At 41.9% G+C, this 18,637-nt stretch overlaps 1 protein-coding gene across 1 annotated transcript in view; it reads right to left on the bottom strand.

Moving 5' to 3' along the window:
* Positions 1-18,637, bottom strand: part of CMYA5 (cardiomyopathy associated 5) — a 48,125-nt gene that overhangs the window by 22,787 nt on the left and 6,701 nt on the right. Inside the window, exons 2-4 of the mRNA XM_084278936.1 lie at positions 5,302-17,635; positions 2,980-3,075; positions 1,649-1,882 (exon numbers count right to left, since the gene is read on the bottom strand). Of these exons, the coding sequence (XP_084135062.1) occupies positions 1,649-1,882; positions 2,980-3,075; positions 5,302-17,635 (12,664 nt within the window). The remainder of the gene's footprint in view (positions 1-1,648; positions 1,883-2,979; positions 3,076-5,301; positions 17,636-18,637) is intronic.

Here is an 18,637-nt window from a genome sequence, read left to right as displayed (position 1 = left end):
GACTTCATGCTGTCTGTGATGCTGCTCATTCACACCAGCAGAATCGGTTCCTTAACAATATTCCACTTCATAGCTCTGGCTTAGGAGACTAATTGAGTCTAAATCTGGTTTTGAACTCCTGAGGGGTCAGCACTCAATATCCAGGTTTAAAGACCAGAGCACAGTCAAATAACTGCCTTAAACCAAGGCTTTTACAGAGAGAAATCACTTGCATGTTAAGAACACTTAAATCCAAATTCTGGCTGAAATCTCCTTCATAACTTCTGTTTATGAGAAACTGTACTTGTGGAGTGAGAGTTTCCCCCATGTGCCATGAATCTTTAGCTAGCAATTCCTGACTTGTGGACAGAAAAGTTCCTGTCCTCTATCGCTAACAGAAAGGGGCAGGGAACCTAACGATTTTCCCACCCCACAGAAGAATTAATCTTTTTGCCAAAACACTGATCCAGCACCTCAGAAAGTTCAGGAAAATGAGACATATTTCTCATCCAGCTCAAAATAGCCATTATCCCACGGCATTCAATTGGTTTCAGGATGTCAAGACATTGTGTAGCTTGGAGCAGGGGAGGAAGCCAAATATTGCTCCACCATTTCTCTAACTGCTGTTATATGGGCTGGGGGGCATGGAAAGCTGTTTTACAAATTGTCAGCCTTTAGACAGTAATTTGAACTTTTCATTTCTTGCATCACAGGACAGTTTCTCTGCTGCTTCCAGACTATGCACTAGTTCCATAACAGTATGAGATCATTGTCCCAGAAATCCCACCCACTTCAAGACAGCTGATAGGCTTCTGTGAAGGAGAAAGTGTCACAGCTCACTTACAGACAAGTCTGGCAGCACAAGAACAATCGTGAGAGATCCAGCCTGTTCATGATTTACCTGCAAGACCCTCTGACACGAGCTTACAACTGGGAACTGTAGGAGCTAGGTAACTCAAGTCATGTATATTCACACAGGATGATTTCTACACCCAGGAAGGACCATTACAGACACGCACCTCACATGCACATTCCTATACCTAGCCCATTGCCGTGGCTTAACCCTGGCTGGCAACTAAGTACCACACAGATGTTTGGTGTTTTTCAACAGTAAACATTTATCACAGCCTCAGTAATTTGAGTAAATACTGTGCATCTGCTCATAAAAAAAAAGAAGAAAAAAAACCCCAACCCCGAACAAAAAGCACCCCCCACCCCCGCCAAAAGCCCAACTCACCCACAACTCAATGACAACTGTTTCTGGTTTAGATAACTTTCAATTACACTTTCTTGTTTCACCTTTATTTTTCATACAGTAAAGTACCTTTTACTATATAGTTTCTTACTCTTCAGTGGATAGTTAATTCTAGATATATTGACTCTTAGCCTCCTCTTCAAGAAAACAGAACTATTTTAATGGCATAAAGCATGTTTTCACCCCATGCATCATCTTTGCAGTTCTGAGCATTCACCTGACAAAAGCAAATGATCTAGCACTTTCAGAGTGGAATAGCTGAGCTTGCAGGATTCAGCTATCTTTAAAAATAACATATATATATATATATATATAAAAGGAAGGTAAATATCTCATTCTCAGCCTAGGTACCGCATAAGTGCTCTTCCTAACTAGTATCATAAAAACTACAATATGAAAGCCATTTTTACTTACATTTAGGAAAGCAAATCCATCAAGTTCTTCCATTTCTTTTACTGTTGCCTCCAAAGTTTCCTTTGCTGAATCAACAGTTTGCTGGAAGTGAACCATCTGCTCATACAGGTACTCCATTTTCATCTTCTTCACTTCCTCAAAGTTATCTGATTTCTCATCATATTGTGCTACCACATTCTTAAGCATCTCTTCATTCTGCTTTTCCAATAAGTCTGCATTTTTCTTACAGTTTTCCTGCAAAGTAAAAACAGATGTAAATTGATCTGAAGAATAAAATTAAAACATTTAATGAATATGCAGAAACTCTCAATTGCCCATACATGAGCCATCCACCAGACTCTTTCTATCATCCTGAGAATAAAAGAAGTCTAATTCTGTCAGCAAGCTCATCTGGGAGAAATAGTGCTGGAGAAAGACATTAAAAAACAATGGTAGTTTGTTTGGGGTTTTTTTTAATTTACCATTAGTGTTTTAACTTCTATATTTAAGCATTGAGACAGGAAGTATGACTGCAAAGTAACTAAAAATCCATACTTTCCACTGAAACTTGTGCCATCCTCAAGACTTACAGGACCTTAAGAACTTAGGCATTAAGAAATCATTGGGCAAACTCATTTTGAAGCTTCACACTGGATTCTAAGGAAAGATACAAACAGTGTGAGGTTTTTATAAGCATTAATAGAATTGAGGTAATTTTTCCTCAAGTGCTTGACAGTCACATTTTCCCCTTTGCAATAATATGCAAAAAAAAGCAATCTTTTTCTTCCCTTAAAGTTAACACCTTCCTGTGGGAGAGGTCAGTTTGAGGACTGGAGCAACAGCCTGTTTTAGTGGAAGCAATGTGTCCTGGTTTTCAGCTGTGATAGAGTTAATTTTCACAAGAAGCTGGGACAGGACACAGCCCAGACAGATGACCCAAACTAGCCAAAGAGATGTTTGATAACATGATGTCATGTTCACTCTATAAGAGGGGACTTGGACAGGGAAGAGTTGTCACTGTATGGGGACACTGGTTTTCTGGCAGTGAGAAAATTGCATTCCGTATCACTATCTCCATATATTATTTTGTAAGTACAGTTGTTGTAATTTTCCTCTCCCTTTGCTGTCCCATTAAACTGTCCTTATCCCAACCCAAGAATTTTCCTCTGATTCTCCTCACCATCCCACCAGGGAGGTGGGGCAGGAGAAGGAGGGAGCAAGCAACTGCATGGTGCTTATCTGACAGCTGGGGCTAAACCATGGACTAGCAATACTACAAAACAAGCCAAGTATATCTTAGAAATAATTTTGTAGAGGTAAAGAAAACAAGTGTGGTAGAACAGTGGACTTACCTCAACAGAGTTAAACAGTGATTCAATATCACCCACAAATGCTTCAATCTTCATTGACTTTTCTTCCAGTGCTATTAGCAATTCACCTAAGTGATCCTGAAATGTTAAATGTTTCAGTAACATAAGTGTGTTATTTTTTAAAGCTTTTCCATAGAGCTTATTCTAGGTGAACATATTTTTTTTTTCCATAAGCCACCATTGGAAGTACTTCTAAATTAAGTTCAAGTATCTCCCTGGCTATAAAGACAAGCACAGAAATAGCAATTGGAACAGTCACAAAACTGTTTCCAAAGGGGGAAAATAAAAAGTGACCTCAGGTCAACAAGGTGCAGAGTGTCTATACCAGTTGTTGAACACCTCAAGTTCCAGAGCAGTTTTGCTAGAGACTGAGGGAACTCAGAGCCTCAATAGGTTCCTTGAGAGACTGCAGGAACAGGCCCATAAAAATAAGATAATTCAAGTAGTTATGAGGCTAATAGAGTATGCGGTGTTGGGATTTTTTAAAAAATATAATTTTGAAGATATTTCCTATAAAACCAGAATGCATCAAAATCACTGGTTGAATTAGATGTGGAAACAAAAGAAGTCCAAGAGACAGCAGAGATCACCGATAACTCAGAACTCCTTCTTTGTCCTTCTTGGCCTTTTTTGTGAAAGCAAGCTGGTCATCTGCTCAGGTGCCATTTATAAACATACTGTTTTAACTAGCTGGCATACATTTAAAAAGAAGGGGTAACCTCCTTTGTTAACAGCTTCCTCTTATGGCATACTTATTCAGCTAAAGCTGTTGAAAACTAGAGTATGTCTTTCCATTAATTATAAATGTCACATTTAGGGCCAATCACCAAGATTCAGAGACAAACTTCTCTTTGTCAAGATAACCTATAAAATCTGACAGATGCCGTCTATAGATCGTTTCATTTACTGTTCCTACATTTAAAATTCAGGTGACAAACATTTTGCTGTATTAATGTTTTCTCAGTAATTATACAGAAGTAACAAGAAACATACAAATGCCATCACAGAGTAACCTGAGCCCTAAGTGCTTGAAATCATGTGAAGCCAAACCTCTGTTGTGGCCAGATTTAATACTGGCTTCATCTGTGCTCCACAGCCAGGGAGTGACATCATGGGATGTTTATTTGCGGCTTAACTTGACCACTGCAATGCAGGTACATTCGGGGAATGGTTGGGGTCTGTGGCTTTATTACTGACTTACTGGTGGCTAATTATCACTTCTCAGTCAAGCATGAATGGCCACATATAAAAAGCAACTCTGCTGTCATGCATCTGCACACCATGGAGATAGTTTGTAAATACTGATATTTGAAACTGCCACATTGACTCCCCCTATTTTTAATTTATCATTCTTACATATCAGCTAACGTAAAGATAACATAAATCCCGTCAAAACAAGCCCTTCTAGAATTTTAATGAGGTTACACAAAATCTGTATTACCGCCAACCGAGCATGTGCCAGGAAAGAGACCTCACCTTTGAGATACTGGGGTTAGATTAAATAGCTGGAACATCAGTATACTTGTACATGAACAAATCTGATATGGTAGAGATGAGACATCGCTTGTATGTTGTTTTCACAAGCAGAACTGCAACTTAATGGAGAACAGATTCCACAGAAACAAAAGCATTTTCACTAGTATTGGCAGCAAAGGACTAGGCTGCTGAATTGAAGGGTATTTTTATCTAGCTTTTAGAGTGCTACAACTCAGTAGGGAGGAGTAGGACTTGCTAAACTCTTCCCTGCACCACAGCTAAAACACTGCTGGGACAGATAGACATGAACTAAACAGAAAATAAGGATGGAGTTTCAACAAAACTGTTAGTTGTAAACTGCAACGCATCCAACATCTCCGAGCAAGCAAAAACCCTAACTAGGACAGGGAACACTGGTCCCATTTTACAGAGGTTACTATTTCTTGTCAAGTGAAATGAGCTACCATTACTAAGATTGTCTTTTCACAGAAACATTACTCTTCCCATTTCTTCCCTTAGACATACCAGAACCAGCTTACAGGTGAGCAGGTTAACAGATGGAAGGTTTGATAACAGCTACATACAAACAAGATCATTCAAACTTATGAGCAGATAAACATATCAACTTAGCAAGTCTAGAACTCTAGAAAATACTTTCATATGATAGTCTTCCTTCAAGAGCTCTAACTGGTGCTTAGGAGTAGTTTTTATTTTATAGATACTATAATTTACCTCTGGGCTGCTCTCTGAAACCTCTCTGCTGACCACACAGAAGGTAGGGAGAAATTAGCTTCAGTAGCTCTTTCCCTCACCCAAATGAATTCTTACCTTCATCTTGGTTGCAGCATCATCTAGTGTTGTGACTTCATGGTCTTTATGTTCTCCAAAAAGCTTGTCAATAGCAGATATTGGGCATTTGCAGTGGTGACAATACGTGTCTGCTTGCATTTTCTTCAGTTCTCTTTGTGGGCTTTCAACCTGAGGAATGTTTGTTGCTGATTTTTCAGGATACATCACCACAAAGCCTGAATCTTCAAGTTCAACAGGTGTTCCTTGCTCTGGCTCATTAACAAATTCATAATTATCCCCAATATGCTCAAAAGAGTCTCTGTCTTCAAATAATAACTCCTCATGTGTGAATTGAGATGATATTTCATCTTGCAAAAGCTCTTCTTGTGTAATCACATCATAGTCCATTGACTCAGCAAGATCTTCATAAACATCAGGGTGCTGCTCTTCTCTTGGCAAGTCTGGCTTCTCTGTTTGCTGAATGGTAGGGAGATGTGAAAGATTTCCCTGCGTATATCGATCATCTTCACTGTCTTCAACAGGAGTCCGGGCATATGGGACATATTCTTCTATTTCAGGAATTGCTGTTATTTCATGCTGTTCTTCCTGCTTATTACTAGCTGCTTCTTGATACGCAGTTCCCTGATAATCCACTGGTTGACTACACACTTGATACCTAGATTGCTCTGGCAACTCTTCAGTTGTTTCTACAGGTACATTTTCTTCTTCTCCTTGTTCAGTGGTATCGCTTCTTGCACCTGAAAGAATTTCTTTGCCTCCAAAAGGAATAGCATGCATTGGCTTACAAATTGTTGCTCTAATGTTACTGTCAACCTGGATTTTCTCTCTCTCCACTACATCACCAGAACCCTGCTTGTGTTTGTCCTCTGAGCTCTGAACTGAAATTGCCCTACTAAAGGGCTCATCCCCTGGTATAAGCTCTTTTTGAGGCCGTATGGCCTTACTTGGAAGTTCATCTTTAAGAATGTATTTTTCAAAATATATTCCTGTTCCATCATCCGTGTCTGAATTTCTACTAGGGAAAGATGCATTAGAATTACCACTTTCCTCATCAGAAGGAGTCTCATCTTTCATCTTGTCTCCTACTGCTTCTGCATAGAGGTCCTTGTACAAAAACGACAGAGCAGGTGGCTCTTCTAGAAGCTCTGGATTAACTGCAGCAACAGTGGTAGGGAACAACAGAGATCGTTCTAGTACTCCTTCTTCTGAATCAAAGAGTTGGGTCCCTGGGGACTTCCGTTCATCTTCTACATTTGAAACCTTTTTACTGCTACTATCAATTGATTTCTGCAGAGGTAAAGGGTTTCGAGCATCTGCACTGATATGCATTTTACTTTCTCCTTTCACAGTGCCGTAAAAGACTTCATCCAGGTCCTCAAGTAAGGAGAACTCCTCTTCCAAAGTATCTACCTCAGCACTTTCTTTAAAAGATGTGGCTTCTTCCACGGGTTCATTGGGATCTTCTGTCACAGGAAACAAAGAACCTGTTCTTTCAAAATGTGGCTTAATTGGGGATTTGTCATCAATCAATGTGTATTTTTCAAAATAATCCATATCAGCCATACCATTATTAGGATCCAACCCACCATTATTATTATTTTCTGGCAAAGTGGGATTTTTTTGTTGTGTATCTCCAGCTTCCTCAGTATCATCATTTTTAACCAATTCTTTCAGTTCATGGCTTGCAGGCTTTCCTAACACTGAGCCCTCTGAAATTTCTGTGGTTGTTCCAGAAGCTAGAGCTCTATGGCCATCATCAGCTAATTTTCTTTTAATTGAAGGATTTGTTTCCAAGTATTCTAGTTTATCTGGCAGGTGTTTACTTTCTTCTTGATCAACAGAAGAAATATGTGTAGGAGCATGAATATTGAGTATTTCATAACCTTCTGAGATTATGTTAAATAGATCTTTTTGTTCAGTAGGCTCTGGAGCATGCTGACTGTCTTCTACAGTGCGTGCATGTTCCATTTCTTCCTCCTCTCCTCTCAGATAATGTTCGGGCCCTTCAGGCACCTTGTCTACCTCTGGTTGTTGCATTCCGTCCATTTTTGTAGGGTTTCCAATCACAGTTTCTCGCTTCTGAACTTTTTCTGGGCCTGGATTATCTCCTCCCAGAGATGGTAAATCATACCTTTCCATTTTATGACTACTTTCAGAGGATGCTCTGGGGGAAATTTCACTTGACACTGAAACAGAAACTGTAAACATATCTCCTTTATTCTTTGTATCACCAGGAACTCTAAGTTCTGGGAAACTTCCAGCTGGAAATTGTTGCGATCCAAGTTCAGAAGTTTCACTTGGAGAAAGTTGAATTCCTTGCCTGTTTACTTCTGCAGCTCTTATTGGGCTAATTGAGTGTGATTTCACCTCTTCCACCAGCCAGCTAGCTAGCCCAAAAGATGAAGTCTCTGGATTCTGCTTTTCATCGGAACTAGGGCTAACAGACTTCATTTCTGCTGAAGAAAGATTACCCTGTTCACCAGAATAATGCTGCATTGTGTGTGTCTCAGTTTCATAAACAAGATCTGATGAAGCAGCTCCCTCATGTTCTAAGGATGTAGGGTTTTGGTCTGCAAAATATAGTTGCATTTCACATCGCTCCTCTTCTTCAGTATAAATGCCTGAAATTGTGCTAGGTTGCTTTCCAAGCATGCCTACGACATTGGACACAGATGATGCAATATTTTGTTTCTCTTCGTTGTCAGGGACAACCACTGATACTGAGTTTTCAGGTAGTGTATGAGAAGGTGCAAATGAATCTGATGCTGCTGCTTGCCATTCTGCTACACCAGTCACCTTTATCACTGCAGTCTCCAACCTTGGCTCTGTCTGCACTTCAGGTTGCATTTTTTGCTTATCCTGCTCAGCAGTGAACTGGGGGGTGCTTCTTAGCTGGTCTGATGACAAATATTTTGCATCCCTCAAATGTCCTTGAGATTCTTGTTTATCTTGGTCTTGTGTGTGCATTAGAGACATACTCTCCAACTGCTCTATTTTCAGACTTGCTGATTCAGATGCACAGAGCTCAACTTTCTGCACTTCTTTTTCATCATGTGGTGGAACTACATATTTACACTCTGATTGTGCAGGCTGGGGAGTAAGTGGCTGTGGGCTTTGCTTTTCTTGTTGAGCAAGGGACCACATGGGAACAAAGTACTCAGAGGTTGGTTTTGAATAAGGTGAAGTTTCTTGTTGACATCTTTCATCAGCTGAATAAAATGGAACTGAAGGTTCAGACTCCATTTTTGAAGATACAGTTAAATAATCCTGACTTTCCAGAGTTTCTGCTTTATCTGTAGAATATGATAGATCTAATTGTTTGGATTCTAATTGCGTAGCTGTGTGGAAGTAATGTGGAGTCTGTTCGCTCTCTGTTTCATGTAAAATTGCATGTTCAGCCTCTGGTTGTGCAGCCACAGGCAAATGCAGATTAATTTTTGTTTTCTCTGCTTCTTCTCTTGCAAGAAAGAAACTTGATGCAGGCCGGGCAGCTTCTGTCTGCTCTGTTTTACAGTGAGTATAAGATAGATCTAAGTGCTTGGGGGACAGGCCTGCAGTTACAGGTGAAGACTTTGGACTTCCTTCTGGTTTTATTTCAGAGACAGAATGTGAAACATCTGAATGTGCAGACACTGTTTGTTCAGTAAGAGATGAGTATGGTTGGGTCTCTGCTTCCTCAGTGGCAAAGGGTAAATCTTGTTTAGTTTGTAACTGAGAATGTAGAGATGAGGCAGCCCCTGTGTCTTGCTTCTCTGAAAGTCCTGCTCTCGGCAGACCTGCTTCGTGTTTTTCTGCTTTGTCCGTAGGACTCAATAAACCTGATTGTCCAAAGTCTGTCTGTGCCATTCCCTGATCCTCAGTCCTGCCAAAGGTATATGATGCAGAAGGTATTCTGGCTTGCTCTGTTTCAACAACAGGGTACTGCAAATTCATTCCCTGCAGTTCAGGTTGAGCCTCATTCCTGCGGTCCATTTCATCCAGGAGATGTGATGCCTCTGGATGCTCCAGCTGGACAGTCTGTGGTTGCTCTGCTTTGACATAGGAGTATGGTAAATCCAGTGGTTTCATTCCATGAGGCTCTGCTTTGCCAAGAGAATATGAAAAGTCCAGACATTCTGATTTTAGATGTTCTGTTTGCAACTGCTCTGCTTTTTCTGTGGAATATGAAGAATCAGAAGTCATGAACCCTGGTGTTTCAGTTTCCTGTTTTTCTGTTTTGCCAAGAGAATGTGATAAACCAGGCTGCAGCAAGTCTAATGGCGAAGCTGGTGTCTGCTTTTCTTCACCAAAGGAGTACAAAAAGCCAGGTTGGGCAATTCCCTTTTCCTCTAGTTTGCCAAAGGACTCCAAATGCTCAGGGTGCAGTACTTTTTGGACAGGTTGTGTGTGCTGTAATTTGCCAGCAGGATAGGACACATCCATTTCTTCTACCTCTGGTTGTTCAAATTCACAGTGCTCTTGACCAAATGGCAAATCTGGATAGTTCGATTTCCAATGTGTAGCTTCCTCTACTATTTCTCTAACAGGGCAAGATAGCTGTGGATGTTGCAACTCTGGCAATACCATTTCTTGTTCTCCTTTGCCAGAAGAATACAACAAACCCGTACATTCCAGTTCACTTTGCAGAGCTTGTGTTTCATCTGCTTTTCCAGTGGCATATGTTAAATCTTGTTGCTCTAAGTCCATTTGTGTTGCTTCTTGCCATGGTGTTTTGCAAATGGAATATGATAAATTGTGAGATTCCCACTCTGGATGTGTGATTCCTTGTTGCTCTGTTTTTCCAATGGGATGGGGTGTTACAGGCTGCTCTGATTTCCATTCCATAGTCCGTGGCCGTTCTGGTTTGTCACCAGAATATGACAAACCTGGGTGCTCAGTCTCTGGTTGTGCTGTTCCTCGCTGTTCTGTTTTGCCAGTGAAATGCAGCAAGTCCTGATGCTCTGCTTCTGCTTGAACAGTTTGTGGTTTCTTTCTCTTCTCAGTGAGAGATGGAAAATCTGGTTGTCCTAACCCAAGTTTTGTGGTTTCTTGTTGCTGTATTTTATCAATGGAATATGATAAACTGGAATGCTCCATCTTTTCTTCTACCATTTTTTGTTGCTCTTCTTCACCAGAGAAATACAGGAGATCTGGGAATTCCCCTTCCAGTGGGGCTCTATTTGGTTGCTGTGCTGTGCCATGAGGATTGGAAAACACTGGCTGTTCCAAATTCAGTTGGACTGCTTCTTCCATGTGTAAAGTATCACTTCCCCATCCCTGTTTGACTTCCAGCTGTGTGCTTCGCTTTTCTTCACTAGCAGAAGAGGATAAATCAGGGTGTGGTACTTTGCCTGTGGCATCTGAGACGCGTGGATGCTCAGACTCCAGTGGAGCAGCCCATGATGGTTTTGTTTTGACAAAAGAATGCAACAAATCATGTTCTTTCCAGTCTGCCTGTGTAGTTTTAGAAGGTTCTGCTGTGCCAACAGACAGTGACAAATCTGTATATTCTGATCTTGATTGGGAACTTTGCAGTCCTTCTGTTTTCCCCATAGAGCCCTGCAGTTCAGGGTGTCCTACCTGCATTTCCACACCTTCCCGCTTCTCTTCTTTGTTTAGAGATGACAAAAAATCACCTGGCTCTGGCTGAATATTTTCTTCTTCTTGCATTCTGCCAGCAGAATACCATAAATCCGGATAATCCAAGTCTACTTCAGACACTTGAGATTGCTCAGTTTCTCCAGTGGAACATGATAAACCCATTAGTTCTGGCTCTGGTTGTATGATTTCATGGTGTTCTAATCTGCCAGCAAGTAAGTCTGAACAGTTTGATTTTGCATGTGCAGTTTCTTGTTCTGCCTCACTAACAGAAGGTAACTGTGAATGTCCCAAATCTGACTGTTCTTTCTCTCCTTCTGCAGCCTTTAAGGGATACGGGAAGCCTGGCTGCTCCTCTTGAGCAGTTTGTGCTTGCCCTGTTTTGCCAGGCCAAGATGCCGGGAGTGATTTTCCTAACCCCAGTTGTGTTGTTTCTTGTGTCTGAGTTTTATGAATGGAATATGATAAATCGGGATGTTTTGGCTCTGGTTTTGCCATTTCTCTTTGTTCTCCTTTTCCACTATGAGATGATGCACCTGGAGCTCCTACTTTCTCTTCTGCAGCTTGTGGATGCTCTGCTCTGCTGACAGGCTGTCCCTCATAAGAATGTCCCATGTTTGTCTGCTTCATCCCTTCCTGCCCCACTTTGTGAGTGGGGGGAGCTAGGTCTGCATGGCCCCCTTCCAGCTGAGCAGGTGGAATTTGCTCTGTTTTGTCATGAAAATACAACACATCTGGCTGTTCCAACCCTGCCTGGGTCGTTTCTTGCACTTTGTCAAGGGAGTACGCTGGATGAGGGTGTCCAGGTTTCAGCTGTGCAGTCGGCAGTCCTCCTGCTTTGAAGATTGAGCAAGGCAAGTCAGGAGACCCCTGACCATGTTCTGCCATTTCTTCTTCTTCTTCCACACTCACTGATTGGGCTAAACATGGAATTTCAACTTCTGGCTGATCTGTTTTCTGTTCTGCTTTTCCAAAGGGGCCAGTTAAACCCGTTTGCTCCAATTCTCCTTGTCCCCTTTGTTGCACCTCTGTGTTGTCCAGAGGATATAATATATCTGCCTCTGGTAGGGCCATTTCATCAGCTGGCCTGGCAATGGAAGATGATAAATCTGGTTGTTCCAAGTCCTCCTGGGTATGTTTTAATTGTTCTGTTTTACCAGGAAAATGTGGTAGCTTTTCTTCCTCTAACTGCTGTTTCATGGTTTGCTGCTGCTTTTCTCTGCCAACAGAAATTTTTCTGTGTTTCTGATCTGACACTTCTTGTTGGTTTGTGTCATCAGTGCGATGTGATAAATCAGAATGCTTCTCTTCCCATGGTGCAATTTCTGGTTCATTTGCTTGGCCAAGGGAACATGTAAAATCTGGGAGTTTTGACTCCATTTGTGCTGGAGAAGCTCTTTTTCTGGCCATTTTAGGCAATTCTTGATATTTAGACTCAAACTCTTGAGTTCCTTGTTCCTTGGCTTTACCATAGGAAAATGATACACCTGGAGATTTTGAGCTCAATTGTGAAGTTTCTTGCTGTGTTTTCTGGCCATCAGAATATGTCAACTTTGAGTATTTAGATTCCACTTCCATATGTTCATCCTGCACTGCTTCACTCAGGGTTCTTGGTGAATCCAAATGTTCTGCTTGTCTTTCTGTTTCTCCCATGGAATATGAGAACTCTGGATGTCTTGACTCCTGCTGTACAGTGTCTCCTGGTTTTACTTCACCACTGTCACATGAAGAATCTGAAGGTTCCGTTACCAGTGGTGCAGTTGCTTCTTGCTTCAGGCGGAATGGCAAGGTTGGATGTTGCAACTTTTTTTGTTGCTCAGCTTCGTGAAAGGAATATGACAACTCTGGGTATTCTGAACTCACTTCCATTTCCAGTGGAGCTTCTTTTCCAGTGGAAGGTGGCAAAAATGTTTGCTCCAGCTCTGGAGGTACTATTTCTTGTTGCTCTGCTTTGCCACTAAAACTTAAAAGAAATGGTTGCTCTGATTTGACTTGTATCCTTTCCTCCTGCATGTCTGTACTTACATAGAATGCCTGTTCTGGATATGCTCGTTCTGTTTCCATTTCTTCTGGCATTTGTTCACTGGGGGAATATGGCAAAGACGAATACACAAACTCTGTTTGAGCTGCTTCTGGCTGTGCCAAAGTAATTTGGTCTATGGCCTGTGGATCTTCTTCCTCCCGGGTTTCTGACAAACCAGAATACTCCATTCCCATTTGCATAGCTTTTTGTTGGACTGTTTCCTGCTGTTCTAGCTCTCCCTGAACTGTATCTTGTACCATTCTGCCAAAGGAATCTGGCTGGATCATGTCCAGAGGTGTGGTTTCCTGATCCTGACTACCAGCAGTGGAGCAGGAGGGGAGTGACTGTTCCTGCTCCAGCTGTGCCATTTCCCAGGTCTTTGCTCTGGTAGTCAAATGTGAGGAGCCTGAAGATTCTGGTTCCACTCCTCCTTGCATTGCTTCTCCAGTGGTAAATGAGAAATCCCTTTTTTCTGAAAGTAGTTGCACATTTTCATGTTGCTCTGCTTCACTAATGAAGTATGTTGGCTCTGGACCTTCTAAGTTTTTTTGTACAACTTCTTGTGCTGCTTCTGCATGGGAGCATGGCAAATCTGCTTGCAGTATTTCTTGTTGTTCTGTTTGGCCAGTGGAATATGTCATCTCTGTCTCTTCTTTCCTCAGCTGCAAAGTTTTATGTTGCTGTTCTTTTCCAGTAGAATAGGGCAAAACTGGATGCTCTGACCACAGTTGGGTAGTTTCCCCTTGCATTCCCTTGGCATGAGAATACAGCTCTCCACCAGGTTGTGAATCCTGCTGTACAGGCTGTGGCTGTTCTCCTTTGTAATCAGAATACAACATAAGAGAATTGTTCACATCTACTCGTGGCAATTCTCGCTCCTTTGTTTCATTTGTGGGAAATGGTAAATTGGAATGTGCTGTTTCTAGATACCCAGTTTGCTGTGCCTCAGCTCTTCTGGTGGAATCAGATATATCTGGACATTCCAAGCCAGGTTCTGTAGTGTTTTCTTTATCTAGTTCTTCCATAAGACATGAGGAACCTGAAGGTACCAGTGGAAGCTGTGCTTTTTCTTCTTGCTCTCCTTCTTCACAGGAATAAGTCTCTGGCTGTTCCAGTTGCAGAGGAACAGATTTTGGTTTTTCTATTTCGTTCCCAGAAAATGAAAACTCCTGATATTCTGTCTCCAGATGTGTACTCTCCAATTCCTCTGTTTCTTTCCTGGAGAAAGAAAAGTCTGGACTTGCCACCTCCAGCTGTGCACTCTCTGATCCTTCTGCTTCTTCTGTGGAAAAAACATCTGGATGCTCTGTCTCCAGTCGGGCACTATCCAATTCCTCTGTTTCTTTCTTGCAGTATGAAACATCTGGGTGCTCTCTCTCCAGTTGGGGACTCCCCGATTCCTCTATTTCTGCACTGGAGAAGGAAGAATCTGGATGCTCCGTAAGCAGCTGTGCGCTCTCCAATGCCTCTGTTTCTTCCTTGGCAAGACAGAAGTCTGGATGCTCTGTCTCCATCTGTGTTCCCTCTGATTCCTCAATTTCTTTGCTGGAATAGGAGAAATCTGGATGTTCTATCTCCAGCTGTGCACTCTCTGATTCTACCATTTCTTCTCTGGGATAAAAGAAATCTGGGTGCCCAGTCTCCAGATGTGCACTCTCCAATTCCTCTGTTTCTTTCCTGGAGAAAGAAAAGTCTGGAGGTGCCACCTCCAGCTGTGCACTCTCTGATCCTTCTGCTTCTTCTGTGGAAAAAACATCTGGATGCTCTGTCTCCAGTCGGGCACTATCCAATTCCTCTGTTTCTTTCTTGCAGTATGAAACATCTGGGTGCTCTCTCTCCAGTTGGGGAGTCCCCAATTCCTCTATTTCTGCACTGGAAAAGGAAGAATCTGGATGCTCTGTAACCAACTGTGAACTCCTCAATCTCTCTGTTTTTTCCTTGGCAAGACAGAAGTCTGGATGCTCTGTCTCCATCTGTGTTTCCTCTGATTCCTCAATTTCTTTGCTGGAATAGGAGAAATCTGGATGTTCCATCTCCAGCTGTGCACTCTCCAATTCTACCATTTCATCTTTGGGATAAAAGAAATCTGGGTGCCCACTCTCCAGTTTAGCGCTCTCCGATTCCTCTACTTCTTCCCTGGAAAAAGAAAAGTCTGGATGCTCCATCTCCAGCTGTGCATTATCTGGTTCCACCATTTCTCCCTTGGCATATGAAAAATCTGGGTATTCTGTCTCTAGATGAGCACTCTCTGATTCCTCTGCTTCTTTCCTTGAAAAAGAACTGTCCGGATGTGCCACCTCCATCTGTGCACTCTCTGATTCCACCATTTCTCCCTCGGAGTATGAGATATCTGAGTGTTCTGTCTCCAGTTGGGTGCTCCCTAACTCCTCTACTTCTTCCCTGGAAAAAGAAAAGTCTGGATGCTCCATCTCCAGCTGTGCACTCCCTGATTCTTCTGTTTCTTCCTTGGGAAAAAAATCTGAGTGTTCTGTCTCCAGATGGGCACTCTCTGATTCCTCTGCTTCTTCCCTGGAAAAAGAAAAGTCTGGATATGCCACCTCCAGCTGCGCACTCTCCAATTCCTCTGTTTCTTCCTTGCAGTATGAGACATCTGGGTGCTCTGTCTGTTGTTGGGCATTCTCCAATGCCTCTGCTTCATGTGTGGAAAAAAACAATTCTGGATAATCTGTCTCCAGTTTTGCACTCTCTGATTCCTCTGTTTCTTCCCTGGAATATGAGAAATCTGGATGTTCTGTCTCGAGTTGGGCACTTTCAGAGTTATCCATTTCTCCTCTGGAAAAAGAGAAGTCAGGATGCTCTGTCTCCATCTGTGCTCCCTCTGCTTCCTCAATTTCTTTGCTGGAATAGGAGAAATCTGGATGCTCTGTTTCCACTTGTGCACTCTCTACTTGTTTGGTTTCTTCAGTGGAAAAATCAGGGTGATCCAAATCTGATCCTTTATTTATAGATGAAGTTTTCTGAGTTTCTTGTGTTTCTGTGTGAACAGGATATGAAATGCCAAAATATTTAGAATCTGTCTTTTGAGGAATAGGTAAGTTTACTTTAATTCCTTGCTCCTCAGATTCCATTTGCTTCTTAAATTGAACATTTTCAGTTTCTTGTGGTGGTGTCTTTTGAGTCTCACTGTTTTTAACAGTAAACAACTGACCTGAATGCTCCGTCTCTGGCCATGCAGGTGTTGATGAGTGACACTCAGGTTCTTGCTTCTCTGTTTTGTCTACAGAATGTGGTAATAGCACATGTTCAGACTCGGATTGTGCAGCTTCTGATGACTGAGGAACAATATCATCCTGTCTTGCCTCAGATACAGCAGAATATTTTGATGTAACTGATGGAATGTTAGCTAAGTAAGACTGTTCTGCTGACTTCTGTGCTTCCCTCTCAGGATGTTCTGACATAGAAGCTGTGGGCAAAATAGGTTGGGTGCTTTGCCTACCTAACTCATTAACAAAATCTGTTGAAACAGACCGTGGTGGAGAATTGGGCTGAATTTCCTGCTCCAGCGGTTCATCTGGAAGACCTGATGCTGTCAGCGTGGATTGGTCTGGTTCCTCATTTGTAGTTTCAGGAACTGGCACTTGTTTCTCTGATACAGCATCAGACTCTAATGAAATGGAGGCTGATTGCTCCGTTATTGATGTTTTGGCAGCAAGTGAGTAACTTTGATGCTGCTTGGCTTCTTCAGGAGGGCAGGACTTCAGTGACTGCCCTGATACCTGGCTTGGAATCTCCAAAAGAGATTGTCTGTCTTTTCTTTCTTCATGTTGAAGAGCTGTTTCTGTACCAAAACTTGACAATCTGCTTGGCTTATCTTTCATTTTAATAGGTTTAATGTTTTCAGATGAAACATCCTCTTTAATACTAAGCTGTTTTGCAAGAGGCGATGTTGGTGAAGAATAACTTTTACTTGCATATGTTGTGGGTTGCTGTCTTTGCTCCCTTCTTCTCTCTGATGGTGTTTCGAGATTTCTATTTCTTGCTCTCTGGAAAGTTTTCCGTTGCATTGCTTCTGAAAGTGACCTGAACTTCTGCAATCTTTCCCTTACTGATGTTTCAAGGAACTGTTCGGAATCTCCTGAAACTGAGCTACTTCTCTGGATTCTGTTTTTCTCCAGTGTTTCAGGGGTTGGCTCAATCCCCCCAAAAATTGAGTTGAACAGCTGGATTCTAGCTTGTACTGGTCCTCCAAGGATCGGCCCTACTTTTCTCAGCCTGCTTTCTCTAAATATTGATCGTATTGGAGCACGTTTTACTGGTTCTTCTGCAATGTCCTCTAGATCTTCTTTGTCATCCAACATTTCCTCATCTGTGTCTTGTGTTTCCACCTGCCCAACGTTCAACACGGAACCCTGTACATCTCCTAGAACAGTTCTTGGTTCTTGCCTCTGCATTCCAGAAGAGTCACGTTTCTTCTTGCCCTGGCTTCCCTTCAGGCTTGTAGCCATCGGCACCCTGTTTGAAGATTTACGCTTCCTTTTCCGAACAATCTTACCTTCATCCATAATAAAGATAACTTTTCCTGGAGGAGAACCTACTGGTGAACCTTCCATACTGTAAAGATCAGAAGTTGTACTAGTTTCCGAGGCCCAGGGAGTAGAAGATCTGCTCGAGCTGGTTTCCCAGGTTATCCCACTATCCTGACTTTGAACTGTTACCATAGAAAAGGAAGGGTTAGTCATGATGTACTGTAGCTTGGGTTTCACATCTTCACTTTGGAGAACATCTTTTAGACTAAAAAAGAAAAAAAAAAAGGAAAAAAGAACAAAAGAGTAAAAAGCCATGAAATCACACAGCAAATTAAATCATCACAAATCTAAATTTTTGCATTAAATCAAAAATACTTTTGAAAATTATAAAAGTACCACGTGCATAGATTTTGAAACACAAGCATAAGCAAAGTTCTATTTCACCTAGAAAATGTATTTTAGATAATTTTTTGTAAAGCTGCATGTTGCAAGGTTGTTTCAGTGAAGGGCAGTTGTTTTCATGCTCTTGACAACACAGAAAACTAGGCTTTGATCTGACCTTGTTTTGTCAGTGTGAGATTGAGCTGATTCTGGGGCTGTCCTCTAGTTCCTGGTTATCTCATAGTGTAATTTAAGCTTTGCATTAACCAGGGTTTCAATCTCTTTCAGTTAAAAAAAAGAAAAAAAAAAGAAAAAAGGCTGGAGAAATGTTTTCTAGGAAGTTTAAGGCAAAAAAAAAACAGTCCCAAAAATGAGCATGTAAAGGATAGCAAAAGCAATTAAAAGACATAATGCTATTTTTTAAAAACTACTTTTAGGGCTACAATAGTTCCTTCAGAAAAAGCAAAGAGAAAGCAATCACAACACTCAGTCCCAACATTTCTTGAGTAGACAATGGCTTGTTTGGTGCTAGTAGCTGATGGAAAGAAAAGCAGAGCATCTGCTGGCAGAGGCTTCAGTAGAGCAGAAGTGAAATCTCTGTTACTCCCTTGGAGGGATGCAAACCTACAGCCACACAAGAGCCCACTTCCACCAAACAGAGGTCACGTTCCAGGTGATGAGGATGAAATTCTTCTTCATGAAGAGTGGCTGGCTTTTAACCAAGGGATCAGAGAAGCAGAATCCATCCAAGTGTCAGCCACAGGCTGCAACCCAGCACCGAGATGCCTGCAGGTTGCAGAGGTGGGGGTACAGCCCTGAGGAGCAGCTGACACTGCTCCGGAGGGTGTTGAAGGGCTGGAGGTCATCGAAGGAGGAGAAGAAATCC

Source organism: Gallinula chloropus, assembly GCF_964237585.1.
Source record: "Gallinula chloropus genome assembly, chromosome: Z".
Classification (NCBI taxonomy): Eukaryota; Metazoa; Chordata; class Aves; order Gruiformes; family Rallidae; genus Gallinula; species Gallinula chloropus.
This window is presented reverse-complemented; position numbering and strand designations above follow the sequence as displayed.